Genomic DNA, 13331 nt, shown 5'->3' with positions numbered 1-13331 from the left:
ATTGTCGGAGAGGATTCTTACCGCTCTGTGAAGAACTAGAGGAAGGAAATGTCGTAATGCGAGACGAACAGCTCTTGCCTCCAGACGATTGATTGGCCATGTCGCCTGCAGCAGACTGCGATTGACATACCGCTCCCCAGCCGGAGAGACTGGCATCCGTGGTGATGACCATTCACTGAGGGATCTCCAAGTCCACTCCCCAGAGCAAGTGGTCCAGACAGAGCCACCAGCTTAGTCTGTCAAAGGCAACCTCAGATAGGGGCAGGAGGGCTTAGAACTCTTGAGACACAGGCTTCCAGCGGGAGAGTAATGCTGTCTGCAACGGTCTCTCATGAGCAAAAGCCCAAGGAACTAGATCTATAGTAGAAGCCATCGAGCCCAGGACCTGAAGATAATCCTATGCTGTGGGGAGAGGGAGACAGCAGAAATGCTGTACCTGAGAGATAAGAGACTGAGCACGATCGTGACTGAGGAAGACTTTGCCCACGCTGGTATCGAAGTGAGCTCCCAAAAAAATTGATCGACAGAGGGCAAAAGGTTGCTCTTGGCAAGGTTGATGACCCATCCCAGAGAGTGCAGAAGGTGCAATACTCTGTTGACTGCCTGATGACAAAGATCCAGGGTCTTTGCTCGGATGAGCCAATCGTCCAGGTAAGGATGGACCAGAATCCCTTCTCTTCGTAGAGCTGCAGCTACCACCATAACTTTGGTGAAAGTGCGGGGAGCGATTGCAAGGCTTAACGGTAAGGCCTGAAATTGAAAGTGTTGTCAGAGTATCTTGAACCGGAGAAAACGTTAATGCTGCTTCAGGATAGGAATGTGAAGGTAAGCCTCCATGAGATCCAAGGAGGCTAGGAATTCTCGGCAATGAACTGCTATTACTGATCGCAATGTTTTCATCTGGAAGTGAGGGATTTTGAGGGCCTTGTTAACCATCTTGAGATCCAGAATTGGCCGAAAAGCGCCTTCCTTCTTGGGGACAAACAAAGTAGACGGAATAATGGCCTAATCCTTGTTCCGACGGAGGCACCGGAAGGATAGCCCCTAGGTCGAGAAGGCGGTCTAGCATTTGTCGAACTATATGTTTCTGCAGGGTTCTGCAAGGAGAAATCTGTCTCTTAAGGGGCGAACAAATTCTAAAGCGTAGCCGTGCTGTAGAATATCCAGGACCCATTTGTCCGAGGTAATTTTGACCCACTCCCCGAAGAAGAGGGAAAAGACGTCCCCCTATCCTGAGAATTGAGAAGTGGATCGGCAAGGCTTCATTGGGCTGGCTTAGAGGGGCATCCTTGGGAGAAGCCATCTCGGGCTGGTCTGCAGCCCTGAAAGGAATGAGACCAGGACTGCGATCGTGATGAAGGAAGCTTCTGCGGAGGCCTTGACTGATGAAAATGACGCTGACCCCGGAATCGGTTTCTGTTAAGAGTTGAAGGTCCCAAAGGGCCGAGAACGATCCTCCGGCAACTTATGTACTTTATTTTTACCCAGGGATTTGATTTGCTCCAGATCTTCGCCAAACAACTTGCCCTTGAAGGGAAGAGACCCCACCTGAGTCTTAGAAGAGGCATCTGCTGACCAATTGCGGAGCCAGAGAAGACGTCTAGCAGAAACTGCAGATACCATCGATCTGGACAAGATCATATAAAGCATCCGCTCCATAAGCAATTACCGCTTCTAGACGTTCTGCTTGCTGCGCTTCCTTCGGAGGAAGATCTTGAGTGCCAAGTAGCTGTTGGACCCAACGGAGACCAGCACACTGCATCAGGGAGCTACAGACTGTGGCTCTAACACCTAAGGCCAAAACTTCAAAAATCCTCTTAAGGTAAACCTCGAGTTTCCGATCCTGTACGTCACGAAGGGCAGTTCCAGTCACAGAATAGTGGTTCTTTTAGTGACCGCCGAGACAGACACGTCAACTTTAGGAACCTTGAGAAGTTCTAAATACTCCTCAGGGATAGGGTACAGCTTTGTCCATGGCTCTGCCAACCCTTAGACTAGCCTCCAGCGAGTCCCATTCCCTGGACAACAATTGCAACAACATGGGATGAAAAGGAAAGGTGATGCTGGAGGACGCAGCCCAGCTAGGATGGGGTCACCCTTTTTAGTTCCCAAAGGGGTAAACTGGAGCCTCCTGAGGAGCATCAATATCTAATTCCGCCAGAATGTGAGGAATGAGGGCGTCCAACTCATCCCTTTGAAATAAACGCAGGACCCGCCGGTCATCGCCTTCTACTTGCACATAATCATCCAGCGTATCTTGAATAGTATCTGGAAGTGTACAGGGATCCCGAGGAGGAGGATCAGGCTGAGGAACCACCCTAACCCTAGAGGTACCTTGAAAAGCTCCTGCATAATCAAGGGGGTCCGCAAACCTGGCCACTTTGGGAGGAGTAGGAACTGGATGGGGCTAACTAAGCCCTATGCAGAGATAAAAAAGTCTGCGGAAAAAATGGAAGGGAGGGGTCTCCAAAGGAGTCTTTTGAACAGGGGGGGGGGGTTCTCCGGAGTCAGTATCCGTGGAGCAAACACATTTAAAACCTCCGGGGGCTGCTGTGGAGCAGCCGGCACAGAAAAGAAAATTATTACTTACCTGCTAATTTTCGTTCCTGTAGTACCATGGATCAGTCCAGACAGTGGGTTATGTCCCCAATCCAGCAGATGGAGTCAGCCCAAAGCTTCGAGGGGGCGTCACCATAAATACTACTACCCCCTCTGCAGGAGTTCAGTATCGAGTATATCAAAGCCCGAGTAAACAGAAACCCCCTGCTTGGATCAAGTTGAAACAGGACGGCAACAATAAGCCGCTGAGTGATAACTTAGTAAACTGAAAACCGACCCACCAACGGGTGGGCGGACACGAACATAGCGTGTCAACCTCCAAGGGAGTAAAACAGTGACAGAGAGAAAACTGGAAACACGTAACAACAAACAGCAGTAAGGGCACTACTGTAAAAGGAGACACAGCTGAACAGACTCAGCATCCACATACAGCCGAGCAGGAGTAGGCCCTAGGACCCAAATGCGGTGGGCGTCTGGACTGATCCATGGTACTACAGGAACGAAAATTAGCAGGTAAGTAATAATTTTCTTTTCCCTGTACGTACCTGGATCAGTCCAGACAGTGGGATGTACCCAAGCTTCCCTAACCCGGGTGGGATCCTGCGAGGCCTGCTCGTAGGATCTGTTCGCCAAAGTGTCCCTGGACGGACGAGGCGAGATGTAGTCTATAGTGTCTCGAGAACGTGTGCAACGATTTCCAGGTGGCCGCTCTACAGATTTCTTGCGAAGACACCGAGCGGCTCTCTGCCCAGGAGGCCGCCTGAGCGCGTGTAGAGTGTGCTACGATGCCGGGTGGGGGAGTCCGCCCCACCCCAATATAGGAGGCGGCAATGCCGGCCTTCAGCCATCTGGCAATGGTCGTCTTCGAAGCCTGAGATCCCTTACGGGGACCAGACCAAAGGACGAAGAGATGGTCAGAAGTCCGGAAATCATTCGTGGCCTCCAGGTAGAGCCTCAGGGTGCGCTTGACGTCAAGGAGACGAAGAGACCGCGGCTCCGACGAAGAGAACGATGGAAGCTCCACCGTCTGATTCACGTGGAACGCGGACACCACCTTCGGGAGGAAGGAGGGGACAGTGCGAAGTGAAACTCCCGAATCGGAGAACCGGAGATAAGGTTCCCTACACGACAGGGCCTGCAGCTCCGAAATACGCCGAGCGGAGCAGATGGCCACTAGGAACACCGCCTTGAGGGTGAGATCCTTGATCGTCGCATTCCGCAGCGGTTCAAACGGAGGTCCTGACATAGAGCGTAGTACCAGATTGAGACTCCACGAGGGGCAAGGATCGCGCAGTGGAGGCCGCAAATGCTTGACCCCCTTGAGGAAACGGGCGATGTCCGGGTGTCGCCACAGAGATCCTCCGTCACGCAGGAGGGAGCCAAGAGCGGCCACTTGAACCCGAAGCGAGTTGTAAGCGAGCCCCTTGTCCACCCCCGCTTGCAGGAACTGGAGGATCTGAGGGACAGACGCTTCCGAGGGTCTTGTGTTCAGGCCGGTACACCACAGCTCGAACACCTTCCAGACCCGCACATAGGCCACCGACGTCGAGGTCTTCCGAGAACGCAGCAGCGTGGACACTACCGCCTCCGGGTATCCCCGAAGGCGATGCCTTTCAAAAGCCAGGCCGCAAGACAGAAGAGTTCTGCCTGGTCGAAAAATACTGGTCCCTGGTGGAGGAGGCGGGGAAGATGTCCCAGCCGTATGGGCCCGTCGATTACTAGGTGGAGAAGGTCCGCGAACCAAGGTCGTCTCGGCCACTCTGGCGCGACGAAGATGACAGTCCCCCGATGAGCCTCTATCCGCCGTAGAAGCCTTCCCACCAGTGGCCACGGGGGGGAACGCGTATAGAAGTAGCTCGGCCGGCCACGGGAGCGCTAGGGCATCGACGCCCTCCGCCCCCCGTTCTCTCCGGCGACTGAAGAAACGAGGCGCCTTGGTGTTTTGAGCGGATGCCATAAGATCCAGGTGGGGGGGACCCCACCGCCGCACGATCAGCTGCATGGCCTCGGAGAGGGCCCACTCTCCGGGATCCAGGAGCTGGCGACTGAGGAAATCCGCCTGGACGTTGTCCACGCCCGCTATGTGCGAGGCCGCCAGGCGGGCCAGGTGCCGTTCCGCCCACTGCATCAACATCTCCGCCTCGAGCGCGACCTGCGGGTGCCGCCCTGTCGGTTGATATAGGCCACCGTGGTCGCGTTGTCCGACAAGACTCTGACTTCCCGATTCCGAAGGAGTGGCAGGAAGTGAAGAAGAGCCAGCCTGACCGCTCGGGTCTCCAGACGATTGATGGACCACGTCGACTCCTCCGCGGACCACGTTCCCTGTGTGGCGCTGCGGTCGCAGACTGCCCCCCAGCCTACGAGACTGGCGTCGGTGGTTACCACTACCCAATTTGGTAGATCGAGGGACATGCCTCGAGCCAGATTCTCTGGGACCATCCACCAGTCCAGGCTGCTCCGTGCAAACTGGGGCAGCGGGAGTATCACCTGGTAGTCCTGCGAAAGTGGTTTCCAGCGGGATAGAAGTGCCCTTTGTAGCGGCCGGAGGCGCGCAAAGGCCCAGGGAACCATGTCGATGGTGGAACCCATCACCCCCAGGAGCTGTAGATAGTCCCAGGAAGTGGGAGCTGGTAATGCAGAGAACCGCTGTATGTGCTCCCGCAGGGCGTGCACCTTGTCCTGCCGCAGAAAAACCGCCCCCAGACGGGTGTCGAAGGTCGCCCCCAAGAAATCCAAGCGCTGCGAAGGCACGAGGGAGCTCTTGGAGAAGTTCACCACCCATCCCAGGGACTGCAGAAACTCTATCACCCTGGCCACTGCCGCCTGGCCATGCCGGAAGGACTTCGCCCGTATGAGCCAGTCGTCCAAGTAAGGATGAACTAGAATACCCTCCTTCCGAAGGGCAGCCGCCACAACTACCATGATCTTGGTGAAGGTGCGTGGGGCCGTTGCTAGGCCGAACGGAAGCGCCACGAATTGGAAATGCTGGTCCAGGATCTTGAACCGTAGAAGGCGATGGTGTTCTTGGCGAATGGGGATATGAAGGTAGGCCTCCGTCAGATCCAAGGAGGCCAAAAACTCCCCTCAGTGTACCGCCGCGATCACCGAACGCAGCGTTTCCATGCGGAACCTGATCACCCTGAGGGATTTGTTGACTTCCTTCAAGTCCAGTATGGGGCGGAAGGAGCCGTCTTTCTTTGGTACCACGAAGTAGATGGAATAGTGGCCCGAGCCCACCTCTCCGGAGGGTACGGGCACAATGGCGCCTATCTCCCACAGCCTGTCCAGCGTCGACTGCACCGCCTCTCGCTTGATGGCCGAGCCGCAGGGTGAGAAGATGAACCGACCCTTCGGAGCGCGGACAAGTTCCAAAGCGTAGCCGCGTCCTATGGTGTCCAAGACCCACTGATCCGAGGTGATCCGCGCCCACTCCTCGTGGAAGAACGCCAGCCGCCCTCCAATCTTGGGGACGGCGGAGTGGGCGAGCTGAACATCGAGCGGACTTGGGCGAGGGTTGTCCCGCCGTGGAAGCAGATCGCGCGGGGCGGCGCCCGCGAAAGGAGCGAGACCAGGGCTGAGACCTGGGGGCAGAGGTCCGAGCCGCCGCCGGCCTATAACTCCTATAGCGCCTTTGCGCTCTGGCTCTGGTCCGGGAGGACGAAAACGCCCTGCTAGCGCGGTATCTGTCTTCCGGCAGGCGATGGACCGCATTTTCCCCCAGAGACTTGATGATCTGGTCCAGATCCTCGCCGAACAGGAACTTACCCCTGAACGGCAGGGAACCCAGACTCGACTTGGAGGACGTGTCCGCCGCCCAGTTGCGAAGCCATAGGAGTCGACGTGCCGCCACCACCGAGGCCATGGAGCGGGCAAGGACCCGAAACAGATCATAGGAAGCGTCCGCCCCGTATGCCACCGCAGCTTCCAGTTTATCCGCCTGGGCGGCCTCCTCGGGTGGCAACGCCTGAGACGTGAGCAGTAGTTGCACCCAGAGAAGACTGGCTCGCTGGGCGAGCGAGCTGCACATCGCAGCCCGCAGCCCCACTGCGGAGACCTCGAAGACCCGCTTGAGGAAGACTTCCAACTTGCGATCCTGCGTATCCCTTAACGCTGCTCCACCTGTCACCGGAATGGTCGTCCTCTTCGTGACCGCCGACACCGCGGAGTCCACTCTGGGTACCTTGATGAGCTCCAGAAAATCTTCCGGCAGCGGATACAGCCGCTCCATGGCGCGGCTGCCCTTCAGAGCGGCTTCCGGGGCATCCCATTCCCTGGTGAGCAACTGCAGGAACGACTCATGAATGGGAAAAGCCCGAGCCCTCGGGCGAAGGGCTGCCAGCACCGGGTCTCCCTTCTTCGAGGAGGTGACTACAGCGGGCGCGACGGGAGCTGGCGGGTCCGGTGGGGGATCAAGGTCCAATCCCTGAATGATCTGTGGGATCAGGTCATCCAGCTCGTCCCGCTGGAAGAGGCGCAGGGTGCGTGGGTCCTCACCCTCTGAAGTGGAGTCCCCTTGGCCCGCCGCTGCGGGGTCCGACCCAGGGGAGGCTGGTGCCGACCCAGGCCCCCCCGAGCCCACGGGGAGCCGTGGTTGACTGGGGAGCTGTGGGGCCCCCACACCCGCCGGGGCGGGGGGGGGGGCCGGATAGGAGGACGAAGGTCGCGGGTGCTTGGGTGGTGGCGGATCCGCGGGCGCAGCCAGGTCCTGCAGGTAGGCTGTATGCATCAGCCGTATGAACTCCGGGGAAAACCCCGGCCTGGTCGGGGGGACCTCCGCGGGTGGGGGCCCTGGGGGACCCTGCCCCCGCGGGCCTTCCTCCGGGTCTGTCTCCGGTACTAACCTCGGGGGAGAGCCCTCTGAAGCCACCTCGTCCCCCCGCGCTGCCTGGGCTCCTTCAGAACGCAGCGTATGTAAGATGGCCGCCGTTCCCGCCAGGAATGGGGGAGGGGCCGGCCCGCGCCGCCCGGGCAAGGCTGTCATGGAGGGCCGATGCGTGAGGGACCGAGAGGTGCCTTCCCCCCCCCGGGAAGGCACCGAGCACAAATTCCCTCCCTTGACACGCGCAATCCAGGTTCCCCACAGGCCGAGCAACGCGCCGGCCGCGGCATCTGAAGCGCAAGGGAAACAGCCCCCGACAGCCCAGAACGCCTTGAAAAACCCGGGGGGGGGCCGCGAAACGGATCGCCGCTGCGGGGGGGGCCCGGGTGGCCTGCGCTACCCGCCGAAGACAGAAACGGCGCCGCGGGGGGGCCTTCCTGGCCGCACGACCCGCCGGTGATGAGCAGCCCTCTCCCCGGTGCAGCCCACGTGGAGCCGCAAAATGGCCGCGGGAGAGGGTGAAGACGCGAGGAGGCCGGAGCACCGGCAGCCGCGTGTAACCTAGCTGCAAGGGAAGAAACAGAAAATCACACTTACCCCGCAGCAGCCACGGACAGCGCCGGTAAATAGAGAAAGGGAGAGACAGAGAACAATACAGAAGCCACGCCTCCCCAATTAATCAATTAAAAAAAAAAAAAAAAAAAAAAGTTAACACAACTTGATCCAACCAAAACAAGCCTACAAACAATAAAGCCTCCAAACAAGGGAAGCAAAAGAACAAAGGAAAAAGACAATCGGGAGCAAGCCCAGATTCCACTACTCGCATCTGCTGGAGTCAGAAGATACTGAACTCCTGCAGAGGGGGTAGTAGTATTTATGGTGACGCCCCCTCGAAGCTTTGGGCTGACTCCATCTGCTGGATTGGGGACATAACCCACTGTCTGGACTGATCCAGGTACGTACAGGGAAAACAAAATGGCTACCACTCCCGCTTTAGACGGGAGAGAAGTCGGCCTGCCATCAATCCGTCGCGCTTGAGAGCGCGCTGAGGAACGCCCCGCTGGCCCTGAGGTACCCTCCCCACCAGGGAGGCAACTCAAAGAGACTGTGGCGGGAGAGCCGGGTCCCTGGTTCTCCACATGCCGAGCATCGTGAAGGTCGCGGCATGAGAGAAGGGAAGGTAAACAAAAATAAAACTTCCCCCAAAGGCTGTAAGGAGCGGGAAAGAGTTCGAACCTCTGCTCAGGTAAAAACGACCCAGCAAATGTCCAGTCCGTATAGCTTATTTTAATGGAGAAATTACTTACCTGATAATTTCATTTTCCTTAGTGTAAACAGATGCTTTTCGAGGAGAATGCTGAAGAGCTGCACTTCCTGCAGGGGTATATGTACTAGGGGCTGACATCACATTGAAATCTAATCAGTCTCCAACTGCTAACAGGAGTACACTATACCCATTGGTCCTGAGTCCATCTGCTACACGCTAGGAAATAGCCTCTCTTTTTTTTTTTTTTAATAAAGCAGAGGAATACCGCTTCTCTGCAAGTGCTGCCCTGAGGTAAACGGCTTCTCAAGGCAGCGGGTCATTGTGGGGGAAGAGATTGGACCACCAACGTGCACCCCAATCTGTGAAGTAAAAAATTACAGAAAACGTAACAAGTTTAAAACCAAATTAAACTAGACTGCTGCCGGTTCAGTCTGCAAGAATATTTACTGAGAAAGCCATGAGAAAAAAGAAAAGGTCTCAAACTTCCTCAAGAGCAAATATTTTTTTAAACTTTTTTTTTTTATTATTTAGAAATGATCCATCCTGGAGAGAGACTAGTAGGGAACCGCAGGTTCTGTGACCGTCCTCCGCTGGAGTCAAAGCAATACTGAAGGGACTCAGAGGACGCACCTGTGTCCCTTCAAGTTTTCCTCAGACTCACTCTGCTGGAACGGGGACATAACCCACTGTCTGGACTGATCCGGGTACGTACAGGGAATACCACCATCTGCTGGAGACAAATTATGTGGGGCTGCAGGTGGCACGCTTGATATATAGCAGTGCCTCAAAGTTTTGTTTCTCTGCCTCTATCTGCCGGTGGGAATGCATAACCCACTGGTCTGGACTGATCTGGTAATGTCTAGGAACAGCACAAGTCCTACAACTGTTACTTCACATAGTCCTGGATTTATCAAAATGCGATAAGTATCGCATGTGATAGGCAAAAGGGGTGTGTTTTATGCTAATATACAGTTTATCACAATTTGCACTAATTACCTATGCGACGGTTAGCAGAAATGGCGATAACATGAGAGAACATTGCACAAATCTCATCTTTGGGTGAGTGTCCTCACTCCGAGGGCCATCAAATCTTCACAAGAGACCGCTGTTCTGTTCATACGTCTCGCGTTGAATGTCACAATGGCCCCTAACCCTCTACTCTTATACCTGAACCCCACCTCGAGTTACTAGGTGGGCCGTGATACAAATACTTATCTAGGGAGAAGACATCATGGCTAGTCTCTCCCCCCCCCCCCCCCTCTCCGTCCCCCAGTGGTTGAAGGCAGGAAATACAACAGCTCTGGCACGTATCACGAAGTCTGAAAATGTTATCGCCATTTCTGCTAACTTACCTCTTCGCATAGGGAGCTTCAAATCACCTAAAACATCGTGAAATGTGATAAAACCTTACCGCTCCGTAACGCAAGCTATCGCATGGCTTAACGCTACTGAAATAGGTGTAGTTAATAAAATCGGTGTTAAGTCTGTGCGATAGCACTTCGCAGACAGGAAAACCCAGCCCTCTCCCCACCCCTAACTCCTCCTGTTTTTCAAATTTGCATCGCACCATACGATATGGTGCTCTCGCATGCGTTAATGGGGCTTTTCGCATGCGATAAGCACTTAACGCATGCGAAAATGCCTTAGCGCATTTTGATAAATGACCCCCATAGAAGGCAAGCATTCATTACATTTTACTTGAGACTATAGCAAGCGTGTCCAGAGACCACAAAACTGGAAAGCAACAGGGTTTAAAATGGATCATGCAAAAAGCCAGAGGGCATTACACACCTGAGCGCTCTGTGTAATGTCCTCCCTCTGTTGACGCTCTAAATGACAAATGGCATCCATCGCCTCCTTTTCACATGGATCATAGAGACCAGGACCATCTAAAATAGAAGTCAAGCAATTTTCTGAATAGTTTATTTTAGCCCATCAACATAGTCTTAATATAAAGAACAAGATGCTTTGAAAATATATTTGTATTTACAAATAAACCATGTCACAGAAAGATAGGAATGGCTAGCAAACTCATGGTAGTATCTGCCGTGCAGGTTACCCCCATGCTTATCAGTTTCCCAGAATGTAAAAGTCAGGACCCTCGTTGGTTACTGTCTGAATCCAATTTCCTTTTCCCCCTGCCGTTGAAGCAGAGAAGAATGATGGAGTTGCATCAACAATATAGGAAAATTGGTTCTTACCTGCTAATTTTCGTTCCAGTAGTACTAAGGATCAGTCTAGAGAAGTGGGTTGTGTATCCCTACCAGCAGATGGAGTCAGAGAACCAAAACTCTGGGCACTGCCATAAATACCAGAGTGCCACCTGCAGTTCGTCAGTATTCTCCTGAGCACAAGCCCATGAGAATAGGAGTAAGAAACGGGAGGTAGCTCCACTAAGCCCGACTACCTCGCCGCTCAAGACAAAAAACAATGAAAAACTGAACTGAACTGCTCCAAACCATACTTCAAAAAGGAGATTCAGAAAATACGTATAGGCAAAATGCTAGCCAACAGTCTTTCGGAATCTGAAGTAAGGGGAGGGCTTCTGGACTGATCCTTAGTACTACTGGAATGAAAATTAGCAGGTAAGAACCAATTTTCTTTTCCCAGTATGTACAGGATCAGTCCAGAGGAGTGGGATGTACCCAAGCCACCGGGTGGGAACCCGAAAGACCCGCATGAAGAACACTCTCACCGAAGGACGATTCCCCCGACGCCCTAACGTCCAATCGATAATGCTTAGTGAAAGTGTGAAGAGAAGACCACACTGCCAATCTCCTGAGGCGACAGTAATTGACACTCTGCCCAGGAGGTAGCCTGGGCTCGAGTGGAATGAGCCTGGAGCCCCGTGGGGACCTGTCAGCCCCAAGCTATATATGCTGAACAAATGGCTTCCCGAATCCAACGAGAAATGGTCACCTTAAACGCCTTATCTCCCTTCTTTGGTCAAATGGTTGGAACGTCGGAAATAATTGGTAACTTCTAGATACCATAATAAGACACGTACATCCAAGAGGTGAAGGTCCCTGTCCTGAGGAGAATCCCAGGACCAGTGTGGAAACCCCGGTAACTCAGTCTGATTGACGTGAAAGGCCGAAACCACCTTAGGAACGAAGGACGGAACGGTCCGTAAGACACCTGATTGTCGGAAATCCACAGAAAGGGATCTCGACAGGAGATCGCCTGCAATTCCAAAATCCGACAGGCTGAGCGAATGCCCACCAAAACACTGTCTTCAAAGTCAGATTCTTCAGATAAGACCGGCGAAGAGGCTCAAACGAGGTTAGGGCTGTTCAGCTTGGTGAAGAGACAACTGAAGGGGGATATGATAGAGGTCTTTAAGATCATGAGAGGTCTTGAACGAGTAGATGTGAATCTGTTATTTACACTTTCGAATAATAGAAGGACTAGGGGGCATTCCTTGAAGTTAGCAAATAGCACATTTAAGACTAATCGGAGAAAATTATTTTTCAGTCAACGCACAATAAAGGAAAATTAGTTTCTTACCTGATAATTTTCGTTCCTGTAGTATGAAGGATCAGTCCAGACTGCTGGGTTATGACTCCCCTCCAGCAGATAGTCAGAGAGAAAAACTGAACAGCACCCCCTAGATATACCAGTGTGCCACCTGCGATCCCCCTCAGTATAATTGATATCAAAGCAGAAGGAACAAAACCAACCCTTCCATTGAAAATTCAAACAAGTTAAACCAAACTGACTAGATCAAGTAGTAACACTGCCCTAAGGACCCAAAACAAACTTGCCCCCTCACAAAGACGAAGGGAAGAACAACTTAACGTATGTAAGGTAGAACAGATGTATTTCACTGTTAAGAAGCGCCTAACAGCCGAAAATATAGAAACATAGAAACATAGAAATGACGGCAGAAGAAGACCGAATGGCCCATCCAGTCTGCCCAGCAAGCCTCACACATTTTTTCTCTCATTCTTATCTGTTTCTCTTAGCTCCTTGTTCTATTCCCCTTCCACCCCCACCATTAATGTAGAGAGCAGTGATGGAGCTGCATCCAAGTGAAATATCTAGCTTGATTAGTTAGGGGTAGTAGGGGCAGTAACCGCCGCGATAAGCAAGCTACACCCATGCTTATTTGTTTTACCTAGACTATGTTGTACAGCCCTTGTTGGTTTTTTTTTTTTTTTTTTCTCCCCTGCCGTTGAAGCAGAGAGCCATGCTGGATATGCATTGAAAGTGAAGTATCAGGCACATTTGGTTTGGGGTAGTAACCGCCGTAACAAGCCAGCTACTCCCCGCTTTGTGAGTGCGAATCCTTTTTTTTTTCTTCACCCCTGTCGTTGAAGCTATGCAGGATATGCGTGAAGCATCAGTTTTTTGTTTTGGTTGTTTTTTTTTTTTCCCCTGCCGTTGAAGCAGAGAGCTATGCTGGAAATGCGTGATGTATCAGTCTTTCTCCCATGCCGATGAAGCAGAGAACCATGCTGGATATGCATGGAAAGTGAAGTATCAGGCACATTTGGTTTGGGGTAGTAACCGCCGTAACAAGCCAGCTACTCTCCGCTTTTTGAGTGCGAACCCTTTTTCTTCTCCCTTGCCGTTGTAGCAGAGAGCTCTGCTGGATGTGTGAAGTATCAGTTATTCTTCTCCCCTGTCATTGAAGCAGAGAGCTATGCTGTATATGCATTGAAAGTGAAGTATCAGGCATATTTG

At 53.1% G+C, this 13331-nt stretch overlaps 1 protein-coding gene across 6 annotated transcripts in view; it reads right to left on the bottom strand.

The window, feature by feature from the left end:
* The window catches only part of ILF3 (interleukin enhancer binding factor 3), a 76480-nt gene that overhangs the window by 36414 nt on the left and 26735 nt on the right, over positions 1-13331 (bottom strand). For all 6 annotated transcript variants that reach the window (XM_029585402.1, XM_029585405.1, XM_029585403.1 and 3 more), the window contains exon 9: positions 10437-10534. In XM_029585402.1, coding sequence (XP_029441262.1) covers positions 10437-10534 — 98 coding nt within the window. The remainder of the gene's footprint in view (positions 1-10436; positions 10535-13331) is intronic.

Source organism: Rhinatrema bivittatum, chromosome 19, assembly GCF_901001135.1.
Source record: "Rhinatrema bivittatum chromosome 19, aRhiBiv1.1, whole genome shotgun sequence".
NCBI lineage: Eukaryota > Metazoa > Chordata > Amphibia > Gymnophiona > Rhinatrematidae > Rhinatrema > Rhinatrema bivittatum.
The sequence above is the reverse complement of the archived record's forward strand: the minus strand, read 5'-3'. Positions and strand labels throughout refer to the sequence as shown.